The 15,245-nt window shown below is 48.9% G+C and overlaps 1 protein-coding gene across 1 annotated transcript in view; it reads right to left on the minus strand.

Moving 5' to 3' along the window:
* Positions 1 to 123: 123 nt before the first annotated feature.
* Positions 124 to 15,245, minus strand: part of LOC128275917 (filaggrin-like) — a 19,994-nt gene continuing 4,872 nt past the window's right edge. The window contains exons 10-20 of the mRNA XM_053014425.1: positions 9,683 to 9,875; positions 9,351 to 9,609; positions 9,238 to 9,249; positions 8,619 to 9,100; positions 7,438 to 8,542; positions 7,007 to 7,360; positions 6,810 to 6,935; positions 6,627 to 6,722; positions 6,168 to 6,542; positions 1,995 to 4,122; positions 124 to 1,842 (exon numbers count right to left, since the gene is read on the minus strand). Coding sequence (XP_052870385.1) covers positions 493 to 1,842; positions 1,995 to 4,122; positions 6,168 to 6,542; positions 6,627 to 6,722; positions 6,810 to 6,935; positions 7,007 to 7,360; positions 7,438 to 8,542; positions 8,619 to 9,100; positions 9,238 to 9,249; positions 9,351 to 9,609; positions 9,683 to 9,875 — 6,480 coding nt within the window. The 3' untranslated portion in view covers positions 124 to 492. The remainder of the gene's footprint in view (positions 1,843 to 1,994; positions 4,123 to 6,167; positions 6,543 to 6,626; positions 6,723 to 6,809; positions 6,936 to 7,006; positions 7,361 to 7,437; positions 8,543 to 8,618; positions 9,101 to 9,237; positions 9,250 to 9,350; positions 9,610 to 9,682; positions 9,876 to 15,245) is intronic.

Below are 15,245 nucleotides of genomic sequence, written 5' to 3' on the forward strand. Positions count from 1 at the left end.
CGTGTTCCTTTTTCCAACCTTCCAGCGTGTTCGGATGTTCGCAATTTGAGAGCCACACAGTTAAGGATATTTCTTATCATTTATTAGCCAATAAAATATGGAATACCCACGAATTCGATACAAGGCTTTTGAGAAGGGGCGATGATAGGCTCTATTCTAATTTATACAACCCTTCGGCTTTAAAACTTCTTACTAATGACCGCACCATGGGAAGATGCAGCCGAAACGACCGTACAGAAGGAGCTGTTTGTAAGGGGCCTCAAAAGGAATTCGATACCCGCCGCACTCGCAGCGATCAGTGATGGGAGTGAAAAGCCTCAACAGGGTAATCAACGCGGATCGTTGTCATATACATCGTCGTCTGCTTTACTGCTTTAGTGCAATTGCTGATCGACACACTACCCAACAAAAGCAAGTTGGATCCTTTTTAGCGAATTCATTCTCCAGTTTTCTGCAGCCCTCCAATCCCAGTTCTCAAACGGTTCTGCACTACTAATCTTTCTTATGTTTACTCGACTTTTTCTTCTTCTTAGAGGATTTCGATTTTTTCTTCGACTTCTTTCGCTTGCCGCCCGAATCCTCGTTCGACTCGCTCGAGGTGGAGCGTTTGGCACGCTTGCGATCTTTCTTGTGTTTACGCTTCTTGCGCTTCTTGCTGCTGCTTCTCGCATTGCCACCGCCGCCACCACCAGCATCCGTATCCGGGCTGCTCTCTGTGGAGGACGAATCTGAATCGCTACTACTCGAATCGCTCGAACTGCCACCACCGCCACCCTTAGCGGGTGCCGCTGCTGGTTTCGCTGCTGCTTTCTCGAGCTTAGTACGTTTGCTTGCGTTGCCACTGTCACCCGTTTGAGCCCCATCGTCCTGTTTAGGGCGCCCGGCGCTAGAATCATCCTTCAAATGGTCCACCGAGCGCTTGCGAGTTGATTGTTCTTCGCGAACGGGCGACCGATCAGCAGCGCCACCACGGCCAGTTGTCGAACGTACGCCACTTCCGGTAGTGGAGCTCGGAGCGAGGCCACCCTTTTCCTCGTTGCCCGATCGTGACGGCTTTCGACCTTCAGCACTATCGTCACGTTTTGTTTGTTGATTCGCTTTGCTCGACGACACACGTCCACCATCCTCACGATGCTGATGTGCCGGTGCCCTAGTTCGGGGATCGTCCGAGCGTTTGTCCTTGTTCGAGCTTGGCGATCGAGGTTCCTTGCGTTCGCGGCTAGCACGACGCCCACCGGGACCAGAACGGTCGCGCTGTTGCTGTTGCTGTCCAGGGGGTAAGTTATCCGTCTTTCTGCGCTCGCTACTGTTCCTTCGTCCACCGGACCGATCGTTACGATCTCTTGGCTGATGCTGCTGCTGGTGATGCTGCTGCTGGTGGTGCTGGTGCTGCTGGTGATGCTGGTGCTGCTGCTGCTGATGCCGATCGTTTCCTCGCCTGTTGTTATTTGATCCCTGGCCAAACATTCGTCGTTCCGCCTGCTGATGCTGCTGCTGTTTGCCACCAGCGTTTCCCTGTCGTCCACCGAAACGATCTCCGTCGGGGCGCTTTCTGCCAGCAGGCTCCTCGTGTACGCGAGGACTCTGGCTACGGGACGAGGCTCTGCGACGATCGGAGGAGAGCTTTGAACGAACGTCACCCGTGCCAGGGCCAGAACTTCCCTTGCGCCCTGGCGGTGTCCGAGATCGCGAATACTGCTGAGGTGTATTTTCTGTAACCTTGCTTCCGAGGCGCTCCTTGATCGAGGCCCGAATCGGCGATCCGCGACCTTCCACCGACTTGACTTCGGGTTTGATTTCAACCGACCGTTCGGCTCGCTCATCGTTTGCCGGCACCGTAACCTGTGGGGAGTAGAGAGCAATCAAGTTGAATCAAACTTCAACCGAAACCGAACACTTCAAGTGAAGTGAGCCAAGTGTAAAATACGGACAAAAGTGCATAGCGAGAGGACAAGCTACGTAAGACCTGCTAGGACCAGCTCTTTAACGCTCACCTGGAATCGCTTCAGATCTTCGTGCTCCTGCTTCAGCTTCAGTTCCAGTATGGGCGAAACTTCTCGCTGTCCGTCTCCTAGTCCAGCCGTGTACAGTTTCTGTCGCTCTACACTAATCTTCTTGATCTCGATCGGACGTATCGCATTGATTGCCCGCGTAAAGATAGCATTCTCTGCGCGCTTCAACACTTCGTTTGTCACCTTGCCAGCGGTCGCACCCGAACCGCTTCCACCGCAGGCTTCTGAACTGTCGTGTGAATAGTCATCAAATGTAGACGCTGTGGTTTTCTTTTCCACCGTCGAATGAACGTGCGCGTCTTCCTCCAATTCCCACTTGGAGGGTTCGGGCATAAACGCTTCACTGCCCTTTGGCGGCACCTGTGGCTGCTGCCGGCTGGCAGAAAGCTGATCACTATCGTCGAGCTCTGGGTCGAAATCTACATTAGCGTGCAGATCCAGCACCGAGTCCGATCGCTTCAACATCAGCATCTCACCGTCACCGCCGAGCTCGCTGTCTAGTTTGTCCTGCCCTGACTCGGTACTGTCAGCGGCCACGGTGCTTTTTTCCTCTTCCAGAGCGAACAAGTTGTCACGATTATCCAGAAGCATATCGCTACTGTCATGCTCCAAAGCAGAGGGTTCCAGCAACTGATCACCTTCGTACTTCTCCGGAATGTCCGAGTACAGATCGCCGTGATCGTTACCGTCAATTTGCGCCTCTTGTTGCTGCTGTTGCTGATGAGCATTCGGAGCGCATTCCTCTTCCGGACCAGAGTCACCCGAATCACTCTGCTTCGCCTCCCCATCGGCACCAACCTCTTCGTCCACTTCCGTTGCTCTGGAGCTGCTCTCCGGTCCCCCGTCCTTATCGGTAATGAGACCGCGCTGTCCATCTTCCTGCTGCTGTTCGGCGACTTTATTTTCTGCCGTTTCATGGCAATCGTCTCCCTGGCGAAGTGCGGGTGTTGCCGGTTGCTGCGAGCTGTCCGGCTCCTCTTTCTCCACCGTTTTCCGTTCCTTACGACGGTCCTTGCCACGCTGGTCCTTATCTTTCTCCTTGCGCTCTTTCTTGTGTTTCCGCTTTTCGATTTCCTTCTCCTTCTTGCGCTTCTTTTTATCACGATCCTTCTTCCTATCGCGACGATCGTCCTCACTAGATTCACGTGACTTTTTCTTGTCCTTCAGCTCCTTCGCAAACCGGTCGCGCTCCTTTTCGCGTTCCTTCTCCTGTTCTCGTTCCTTTTCCTTCTCCCGTTCCTTCTCGCGATCCTTCTCCTTTTCGCGATCCTTTTCGCGATCCTTTTCACGTTCCTTTTCGCGTTCCTTCTCCTTTACACGATCCCGTTCACGATCCTTTTCCTTGTCTTTTCTCTCCTTGTCCTTATCGCGATCTCGCTCCCGGTCTCGCTCTCGTTCGCGATCTCGCTCTCGTTCACGATCCTTCTCTCGATGGTCTCTATGATCTTCACGGCGATGCTGTTGCTCAAAGTTCGATCGCTTGTCCTTCATCATACTGTCCGGATGCTGATGCTTGTTGCGGTCATTCTTTTCGCGCTCCTTCTCGTGTTCACGCGGACCGCCTCGGCCGCCAACCGTCGCTTTGTCACGCCTTTCGATAGATTCCGAGGGCTTCGACTGGTCGCCTCTCCTACGATCACCAGCATCTCGCTCAGCGGTCTCCCCTGCGGCACCGGAGTGACGTTTACGATCGTCGCGTGATCGCGATCGCCTATGCATGTCGCTGCCAGCCACACCACCCCCGGAAGATACGTGATGGTCGCTGCGGTGGTCAGAGTCACGAGCCGAACCTGGGCCTACCTTCGCCATGTCGGGAGTGCGCGAACGGTCCCTGTGCTCTTCATGTCTCTTGGGAGTACTGTGCTGGTGGCCATCCTCCGAATGATCCGCCCAACGGCCTGCCTCCCTGCCGTGTTGCTGCACCGTTTCGAATCCTGCTTCTCCTGCCTGATGATGGCCCCCGTGCGGCGATGAAGCATTCGACGCTCGATGTCGATCAGGATGGTGCAGGTTAGGATGTTGCTGGTCCGCCCCGTCGTAATACTCTTGTCTCGCGCTTCCTTCCGCATAGCTACCAACGCTACGTTCACGATCCTCTCGTCCCGGGTATCTAACGTCAGGAAAGTGGCAAGTTGGTGGCGCAAATGATGAATAGTAAAGCAGGAAAGAAACCAAGCAAAATCGGAAGAAAAGAGAAAAAATGGAACGAAATTAGCCGCGGACGAAACGCGTTTCGTTCAAGGGGTCTCTTGAACAGAAGGGTGAAGATTTTCAGCTGGAGAAGAAAAAAAACAAAATTGTTCTTATGTATTAGAACACATCCAACGTTACCTCTCTCGCTCGCTCTCCAGAACGGTACCACACCCGGAGAACGATCGACATGAAGGAACATGCGCTTTGCTCTGTTGACAACCGCGTTTCTGTTTTGCAAATTCTCGCCCACCTTACCCCGCTAATTTGGCGGAGGTAATAAGGGATTTCAAAGGCACTAAACCCGGCACTTTCGTTATCCTCAGCAACGGCATGTCCGCGTGTCCTTGCTGTCTTTGAAGACCGTCTAAAGATGCAACGTTCGGTTGTTCTCGATCGTTCCCCAATAGCGGCGGTTTCTTCCTAAAGAAAACCAAAAACCGAACCGGACACTTTGGCCAATGACTGGCACCGGTAACCTTCCTGGTGCGAACAGTATCATTGACATCGGTGGAGTATCAAACTGAAGTGACGATGCTGATGTTGCTGAAGTTCCTGAACAGTTTCTGCCTCGGCGGCGGCGGCGGCGGCAGTGATCCAATGTTCGAAGTTGAACGGTGTAAGCTAACCGATGTCTCGTAGAAAATAGGTTAATGACGAACAAAATAGCTCTAAATTTTAAATTTGCTCTCCGATTTACAGTTTTTCTCTCGCTTTTATTTCCATACTACTGTATCAATGCGACAATTATCACTATAAAGGACTGTCTTCTTTCGTCATCGCAGTCTTTACGTTTACTTCCACGGACAATTGAAGCTCAGGAGCTAATTTATTGTCCACCGCCAGTTAGCTGCCTTCGAAAATTTAACGAATTTTTCTCTCAACCCGGGAGCCTTCATCCGATAGCCACCACTGCGAGAGCCTTCCTTTCTGATTGTTTTTACAAAATAGTCAATTTGTAACTTATAGAAAATATGCTAATGACGGTTTTCGGTACAATAAAATATCAAGCATCAATAAAAACGGTATACGATCGCTATAAATGTAATAAACATCGTACATGTTCGTCTATCATTGCTCATTACGGCCACATTCATTCAAGCCCGTATCGGCACCAGAACCATAAACTCGTCACAAAAAGTAAATGTTTCGCACATTCTATAACGTACATAATTAACGGCAATTTCGCTAGGTTTTTGTTAATATCACAACTTTCCCTTCTCATTGTGAACCCGCTCTTCGTGGAAGATTATCACTTCTCGCCTGAAGTTACCCGGGGGGTATAGTATAATTTCAGTTCGCAATTTTTTAAATGTTTTTATCTTTCATGGCATTTTATACTACAGCATAAAATAGTTAACAGCTTAACATCTATACTGGAGTTGGATGCAGTATATCGAGCTACTGACTCTGGAACAGACTACACTACTCCGTGATGCCTTACAATTAAACCTTTTAGTATAATCTATTGAGCCGAAATTAGTATATCGATTTTAATTGTATAAACCATTACTTTTGTTTAGGAATTATGTTTTAAAATAAATCTAGCATTGCAATACAATCGGATCGGACCACCGACATCGACCGACACCGATAGCAAAGCAAGAATTTTCAAACAATGATCCTCTCGTTTTACAACGCAGCATTAACTTATATCTTTGGCAATCGTTCTTGAATTATTTGGAACATATTTTCGAATAGAAACATTATTAGGTTCCGGCCGAAGAGTTGAAGAGAATGAAATCGACTTCGTTTTAATCTCATAACCTTTTGCACTTTTTCTTACTAATGATTTACAGTTACTTAAGGGCTAATAAATGATGTATCACAGTTTAGATCATTACAACGCTTTGAAGGGCGTTCTGGTTGACTTTAAAAGTGGAAAAGGTACAACATGCGAGTTTCGAAACTCGCCCGTGTGCTAGCGCACAAATACTAAAAAGGAGAAAAACAAAGGCACAATACCTGTTTTGCTGCGTGTTAGGGCCGCCGCTGGTACCGCCACCGTCGGCACCACCTTGCATGGATGCTGCGGGTCCTCCATGTTGGTGATGCTGCTGACCTTCCGCTCGATGATGGAAATCGTTTTGGCCATGCATGTATGCGGGCGCATGCATATCATCCACCCGTCCACCACCGGTTCCGATTGGAGTTAAAACAGGGTGAGACGCGGGGCCTCCACCGCCAGGATGCCGATCGTAACCTCGTGGATGCGGATACGGCTGCATTCCTACGCCCGGATTCATCAGACCGCCTGGAGCAGTTCCGGGATCACGGCTGTTGCCCCGCGGACGGCCTCGTTGGCCACCACCGCCACCTCGAGGACGATTGTTGCCGTACCTGTGCAGAACATGGACGAAACCGTAAAGGGGTAGTGTGTTAGGCATGAGTGTTCCAATAAATTCATCTTCGTCAAGATCTTACCCATAGCTTTGTTGATTGCCGTACCCTGGTGAACGGTCCCTCGGGTCTCCGACACGGCGATCTTCTCCGCGCCTATCGTCACGACGGCCTCTGTATCTAAAAGGAGCCAACAAAAACCATTACCGTTACTGAAGCTTTCAAAATGAAGTAAGTGAAATAGCGGGCAAAAACTCCTTTTATTACCTTCCCCCGCTGCCCCCTCTGCCGAATGATCCGGATCTACTGCGACTCCGTCGGTCTCGGAAGCCCGGGCTACGCGAACGCTTCCGGGGCGATTTGTTTCTCTTCATAGGCGAACGAGATTTGGATCTACAAACAAGCGCATGAATGGAAATGAAAACGTGAAAAAGGTCCTTTGCTGTTTGTAAAAAAGTACGAACCTTGTGTACGATCGCGAACTTCCCGAGCTGTAAGAACTCGAACGATTGCGTCGTCGTTCGCGAGGGCGATGCTCTCCCCTCTCATCCGGATGCTTGTCATCCGGAGAACGGCGTCTGTCGCCCGGTGATCTTTGGCGCGAGTTGCGCCTCCTGTCCGGTGAACCGTTTCCTTCTCGCCCAGCGCCACTTCGAGCACCTGCGCCACGGCTTCCATTGTCGAACGAGCGCGAACGACGGCCACGGTCACCACCACTGCCGCCCGGTGAACGAGCCCTGCGCAATGCTTCCTGTTCTTTGCGTCGCTCTTTCTCGCGCATGATTCGATTGAAAGCCTCCAGAGGATCGTCTATTATTCTGCAATGGTTAAAGACGGTTATGATAGGCGTTAAAATTAAAACTCTAAACGTGAGATGGTTCTACCCTGAACCTACCCAGGGCCTATTGTTTGAAGAATTCCGGGATAGGTGCCCATCGGTCGCGGGGCCATGTGCCGAGGTCTCATATGCTGCGGGTGAGGGGCGTAACCGCCTCTCGGATGATACATTAGCCTCGGTGGCCTGTCACCCGGATACATCGCGCCGTGATGGTGATCGTACGGCCGCTGGTGGGGTGGGTAACCACCTTGCTGCATTCCGTAACCAGCCGCTGCCCCGGCCATCATTCCGTATTGCGAGTGACCACCGTGCCCGGGATAAGCATTTCCCGGAACCATATAAACACCGCCCGGTACTCCCGGATGTCCCATAGTCGTTCCAATATGCTGCACATGTGGCTGTTGGTGTTGCGGATGGTTGTGCGGTATCGGCATCAATCCGCGAGCCGCATGGTGATGATAATCGGGTGACAGACTGCCGTACTCCAACCCACCTGCACCCCCGCGGTCTCTCAGCGCCATCGGAGGACCCCCCGCACCGATACCGTAGCCATCATCGTCCTTCTCTTCCATTGCCATCAGCCGCCGATGGTCTTCTTCTCTATCCAGCGGCAGTTCTTGTCCCTGGTGGCCTGCACCGGTCCCATTGCCCGGATCGCCTCCGCCTGCGTACCCCTGTCCTCCACCGCCTCTCACGCCACCCATCATTTGCCGCTCGTTCGGTGGCGTCTCGTGTCCGTGCATCGGTTTCCCGTGGCGCATCGGTCGGCCACCATTGTAGTGACCGCCCCGGTAAGCACCGCGGCTTTGCAGGTGCGCCGGTGGCACAGTGACCGTTATGTTGTCCTCGTAGTCCGATTCCGCATCGCAAATCTGTGGATGGCCACCGATAACTGACGGATCCTTGTCCTCTAGAGCAGGTGAGGCCAGATCGTCGCCCTGTTGCGATATTTCCTCAAATATTTGCGGATGCATTTCACCTGTCGGTTCGTCTTCATACGTGGACGATTCGACTGGCTCACCAGTGGTGCTGGTGGTGGCCGTCGTTGCAATGGAGCTACCGATCGCCGAGCTGCTTACTGCCGCAATAGAATGGCCCCCACTGGTGGTACTATCGGCCGTTTGTGCTTCTTCGGGTTTCGTTTGTTTCTTACCGACAGCAGCTGCATTTCCGTTGAAAAGAGAAGCAACATTAAGTATCACTGTCCAACGATCGATCGATCGTCCAGCCGTACATACCCTTATTAAAGGACTTTGTGTAGCCCGTTTCGTTTCGGAACGCGTTAACCGAGTTGCGTAGAAATCGGTTCGGTATCAGTGAACCCGGAGACGAGCCTTTCTCCTTGCAATCCGGACACTCGTTGTCCTCCGACTCGAGCAGGGCAGTCCGAACGCACTCGTCACAGAACGAACTGCCACAGCATGGAATCATGACGGCGTCGGTGAAAAGATCCTTGCAAATGCTGCAGATCAAATCTTCCGGTATGACCTGCTTTTCCTCCGGCGGCATCTGAACCGGTTGCATGGCCGGGTTCTGGTCCACGTTCCTATCGCGCTCAATAAACGAGCGCGGTATTCCGGATGTGCGCTTAATTTCAACGTTCTCCTTCGGGAGCGGTCCCATCGGACAGTTCTTAATCCAGTGGCCCGGTTTGTGACACCGATAGCACTTGTAGTTCATCGGAACTTCCCCCGTTTGTGAGCCACGCACCTTCTGGTAGCTAGAGGGCGACGAAACAAGACGAGTAGCATTAGCGATTAGGACAAAGACACAGGGTTAAATGTGAATTCGTGAAAACAGCAAGTCAGAGAGCTCAACTCAAACCACACGCCATGGTGCAAGATACATCGTAGTTACCTATGCTTAAACCTATTCCAAGGCAAAGTGAAAGCATTAGGAAAAGGATGATTTTTGGGTGAGAAGAAAATCTTATACGTAAAAATAATTCCCCATCTCCACCGGACGCTTACTTCGTAGGATCGTAGTCGGCCGTGCTTTGATACATCATCTCGCGTATCTTATCCTCTTCCGTACCGTTCATCGTCGAAAGATCCACGTTCGTCTGCGAATTGGCTGCATCGTGCTTGCTACTGCGCGAAGAAGGCGGCGGCGCACTTGCCTGTTCCGTGCCAGGTTTTTCCCAATTCTTTTTCCCCTGCGACTTGACCGGAACTCGGGCAATTGTGAGCGATGTGTTTTTCGGTATCAACATCCCATCGTCACCGTACTCTGTGCATGCGAACGAGACATGTTAATAGGTGCTTGGTTCTGTCCGATATGCTGTATTGATAAACCACGTTACCTTCCTTCGTCTGCGCATTGGTTATCTGCAGATCGAAGTCCACGGTCTTGCCCAACCGCTTCTGCTGTATGATGGATTTCTTCAAGTCGGCCACCGATATGTGCAACCCATCGAAAGTGATGGTGTCGAAATCGAGGGTGCTTTTAAACTTGTAGTGCACCGACATTTTGAATGCGATGGATGGACTTAGGTTCTATTTATGCCACTGTAAGTATACGAATTGTAATAACACTGTCAGACAGACTTACGATCATGCAGCACTAAGTAGAGCTAATGGATTCGTTCAATTTTGCACTACGGAAAGCAATACAAAGCAATTAATCCGCACCAAATTGTTCGTTTTGTAGCGTCGCGACTGCGAAACCCGGCAGCAGACCGAACACCATCCGAGCACTGGCTTTGTTGGAAACAGTAGAAGAATATTGCCTCGTAGGTTATGTTTATTGATGCACATTCTTCTGGAGACACCTTTTCGGACGACAAGGAAAAAAAAGGTGTGCACTTTCACATCCAAATATTCAACGAAAGCGAATTATTGTTCCGCAAGCCAGCCATTCGAGCGAAATCAACTCACACAATTTAGCGTGTCTTAATCCCTTCCATGTCGTCCATGACACAAGCTCGAAAAGTAATGGGATGTGCTACGTCCTCCCATAACGATGACAAAACGCGTTTTTCTCTTCAATTTAGTCAGAAACAGAAACATTACGTAACCGCTTCACTTTCTGAACTTTCACCACGCACTTATCGATAAGTTAAAGATCTTACGTGTTTTAGCCAGCGGCCGTGACGCTGCAGCATAATTTTCCTAAATCCCGTTCCAAGATTTTTCGATTTTTCACCGAGTTGCTGTAGCTGCTCTGAGCGGCTAAACAGCGGCAGCAGTGCTGCCAGGTTACTGCAAAATATTGCTGTCAAACGCCGCACCGAAGAAGCGTTATGCGTTACGTACGTTACATACGAAATCAAAGAAATTCAAAGCGTTCAATTGGTTTTTGGCCGGTACAAAATTTCATTTTATTCGATATAGAAAATGCACATTTTCATATGTTTGAAATGATGAAAAAGACAAACATCTGCTCAACTCAAAAAAAGATTGAATAAAGCGATGAAAAAGTATTTCGTACGAGAAGAGAAGAAAATAATCAAAATGATCTCGATAGCCGAGTCACACAAATGTGTATAGCTTGGCGCAGAAGGTTACGACGGTCAAATAATAAATCCAACACTGTAATAATCTAATAATAATCCGACTAATAATCTGTAATTATTAATATTAATTAATTAACGTTTTGCTTGGTTGTGAACGAAGAATCTAGGACTTGGGGTTAGCGTTTAAGGCAAATGTTTCCGTTCATAATCCATTGTTCGTTAATATCGTGTTCCATATAAGTCGATTTTGCATGATGGAATCATGTCGTGGAGCGATGCAACCATTTCCTCATTTACCTTACAGCGTTCGATGACTAGCCTTTCCAGCATAGGGAACGCTTTCGGTATCTCGAAAAGCCTACGAGCCGTTAGCTTCACTCGCCGAAGATGTAACGGTTTGCCGCCGGAAGATAAGAAAAAATGTTAGCCCATTAATCTTACAACTATCAACTCGTGTATCCCAACAACTCACCTCCCGACAGAATGAAAATTTCAAAAACCGAACGGTGGGTAGGTGAACTTTACTTAAATCTTTAATAGTCATCATGCATAATTCCAGGTCACGTAGGAGTGGTAGCCTTTCCAAGGACTTGAATACACGCGGTGGCTAAAACATGTAAGAGCAAAGTAATTGTATTGGCCACCTTTTCGCCGGCACATGCAGCAATACAGCTCTTGAATAACCTTACCCAACAAAAGTCTAGTATAATTGAATCGATGTGTGAGCAATATTTGCAGATCACATCGAAGAATTTGGCATTACGGGAGTCACGAGCATAGAATGATTCAATGAATTCCAAACATTTTAATTGTGGCGCAATCTGTTTGGTCAATAAACTCCAATGATGAATGTCGCATATTTCATGGAAAGAGAGCTTTTCGAGTGAAGAAATCACTCCACATCCCTTAAAAACATCCACGCTCACATCTTCAAATACCTCGTCAATGATTTCAAGATGCTGCAAGAAGGAATCGTATCGAATAAGTCAGGGTCGGAACATTGCTGTGCAAAATATGTGCTTACCTTGAGCTTGGTTAGCTGATCCAAGCTCCTCAAATCTCCTTTCCGGTGAAGGTTTGATGTAGTAAGCGCCAAATACGTGATATTGCGACAATGGCTCGTGATGATTTGGAACAAGTCTAACGGGATCGCGTTGTAGATCACGAGCTTTTGAATGGAGGAGTGCCTTCGAAAAAAATCTAAACTTAACTGAGGAGTGGTCGTTGTTACGTAACGTAAATGCAACTCCCTGAGTCGAGGGAAGTTTAGTAGAAACATCTGTTCGGATACATCGTCCACATCAACCACTTTCAGCTGAGGGCTGAAATGCTCTAAAACGTCGAAAAACGCTCCTTCGTCGTTATTCAAGTGCAGCTGTTCTAAGCGCGGGGAGTTGGTAGGTAAATTGAGGGCATCTCTGAACAGTGGCATCTTAGTAGTGTAGAGATCTAGATATTTCAACTTAACTAGAGCTGGAAACGACGCGGTTTCGGTGTGTTCAGCCGATAAGGGCATGTAAATCTTCAATTCCTGCAGATTCGGGACTTTTAAGAGAAATTTTCTAAGCAGGGTTATGTTGACGAACGAATCAATTTGCAAACTAGTAATCGATAACCCGAACTTGTGCAATATCTTTTCTGACATTCCTTCGGCAAATTTCGTTGTAGCGTCGTTGGAAAATTCTAAGTAAATGTTGCGATAGCTTCGTTTACTATTCAGCAAAACAGAGCACTCGTCAGGCTTGGGTCGCAGCAACACTCGATCCATCCGGCGACCCAAAAACACGAGGTTAGACCACCGTTGGCAGACAAGAGCAGCTCTTCTCATGTCGGCCACGTCGAGGTGGTCAAATATGCAGCATAGAACCTTAAATGAAATACAAACGTTAGTGGCACTGCTAAACTACAGTTACTTTCAACTTTTGCTTCCTAACCTCATCCGGCAAATGCGAAAGATTCATTGTACTTCCTCGCAAACGAACTAGAACAACGATTTGCACTGAACAACTGAAAATATTGAAAAGCGGAAAAGCAACTGACAATCGATTGACGTGCGTCAAATGTAGCGACCCTATCTGCGGTGCCACACGGCACGAAACAGATTTGACACCAAGTTACATGTTGCGCGTAACTGTTTCGTGCCGTGTGGCACCACAGGAAGAAAAACCTTAAGTGATGCCAAAGAAAAAAAAATGACAGCTGTCAGTTCGATAGCCGGTGCTGATGGTTCAAATTCAGGATGATTGGGAGACATATTTTCATTTAACGTTTTAAAAGTCTTAGTTTTCAACATCAATTCAAGGGCGATGTGATATGAAATCCTTCTCTACTTTACTGGTAGTAATTATTATATTTTTGTTGCATCTAAGTGCTAAGCTTCGCGTTGTAACGGACAAATTGGTTAGTCAACATAGTCAACCCTGCCGATTGAAAAGGCTGCTGTCAAACGGTGGTCCTCAAAACAAATCCGGATTGATGCGAGTTTGTCGGCTTCGAGCTTGCTTGTGCCCTTAAAACAGTGTTCGTTTGTGTATTGCGCTTTTTAATCTCTGTTCGAATTACATGTTTGGTCTATGGCAAAATAAATTGTTCTGCGTCTTGTGTGTTTCACGGAAAGGGTTCTGTTTTCTCGGTTGTATTTTGCGTGCGCAGTAATGATGGATGTGATGTGCGACAGTGTGTAATAAAAAGTGAACTAGAGTCGGGATGAATCGGTTAAAGTTGAACCCCCTGAAGCTTCCCCCTAACGGAAGACGCACGGCGGCGTCCGATGAGAAGGTAAATTTCGGCCGAAGAGCCCCGCGTATGTAGCATTTTGGCCCCACCGGTGGGCTCTCGTTTTGGTTTCAGACACTACGTCGTGCCTGTATGAAGCAATCGCAAGCCATTCCCAATGAGGCCGACCGACCGGGTTGTGTGGCAAAGTAGAGCACGGTTCTATTTTTGGGACCGTTTCGGAATAGTGCGTACGAAACGGAACAGTCACTACCCGGCGGCCGATCGGTGTGGCCACCGTTTGGCGACGAATTTTGCGGACAATCTGTTCGTGCCTACCTTCGGTTGTCTGGGCAACGGAAAGTCGATGCTATGGCGATGCTGCGAATGTGTTCCGTTGCCGACTAATAGAAAGTGGTTCCGGTTCGGCGGATATCGGAAAAATGGGCAACATCCGTTTACTTTTGCATTTCTTTACATGTACGTTGGGGGATAAGCGACTCTTTAATTACCGTCACCTGCGGATGATGCGAAAAAGGAAGAAAAAAGATAGATAAAGGATTAGATAGAAAGCTATTGGTCAGCTACTTTCAGGGTATCATTAACCGCATTTTTATTCTGCATTCCCTTCGGCAACACACATCGTATACACGCCAGTCTGTCCAGTCTGGTAAGCGGCCAACGGTCGTGGATGGTACGCAGCATTTAAAATTTATCGATCATCACACTCTGACTGACACGGATCGGAAGAATGCCACAAGAAATGCCGACAATCGTGTGTGGAGCTATCAAAAAACCTATCAACCCGAAGGAAACTGTCGGGAATGTCCCACCATTCGATGCTTTGAAATGTTCTCTATCGACATATCCGGTGTGAGACACGAGCGACGGACAGGAAACACAAGAAACGACGGTTCCCTTCATCACCAGCAACATGCAGCAGCGACGAAAGAATGCCCGTTCGCATTACACTTATTATGTTCGAGTGTCAAACGCGCTGTGAAAAACTCCCGATCTCCCGACGTTTCTCACTCCTGGTTCGGCTTTTCCCTGAGTTTCCCTCGATTGAAACGTTCCTCGATCGTCTACAGATGTGACCGCGAATGGGAGCAAACACATTGGAAACAAACATACTTCGAATGCTTTGTACTCGAAACATCACTTGGGGCTACCCGCAATCGGAGTTTTTACATTTCCTCATCAAGCGGTGAACCTGTTTAACAAGTAAATAAACAACGATGCATTAGTCCGCTTCCGACCTGGAGAGAAAAGAAACTTGAACAGGCGCTAAGTTTTACGCGCCAGATGAGGATAGCACAGCATGGGAATACATCATTTGTAGTCCCTCCTTAGCATGGATATTCTATACGAAATCGGCTTGGACCGGGAATAGGCGATGCGGTCGAAAACTGCCCATCGCATGCGGGGCACAGCCAGCCTCGACAGTCGGGTGTGACGATCGTTGCACACCGCTTCGTGGGACGCGCGACCATCTCCATTAGAAAATCATTTGTTACCCACCGTGAGGATCGTTGGGTGACTGTTTGGTGTGTGATTTATGAAACCGATCCAGTCCATCGGTTGGCTGGCTGGCTGACTGACGACGCTGTCGGTTCTGTCTGGTTCAGTTTTAATTTTTGTCAAAAAGCACGCCAATCGACACCGCCCCTGTTCGGGTTTGTGGGGGGGGAAAGCG

This window comes from Anopheles cruzii, chromosome 2 (assembly GCF_943734635.1).
Source record: "Anopheles cruzii chromosome 2, idAnoCruzAS_RS32_06, whole genome shotgun sequence".
Classification (NCBI taxonomy): Eukaryota; Metazoa; Arthropoda; class Insecta; order Diptera; family Culicidae; genus Anopheles; species Anopheles cruzii.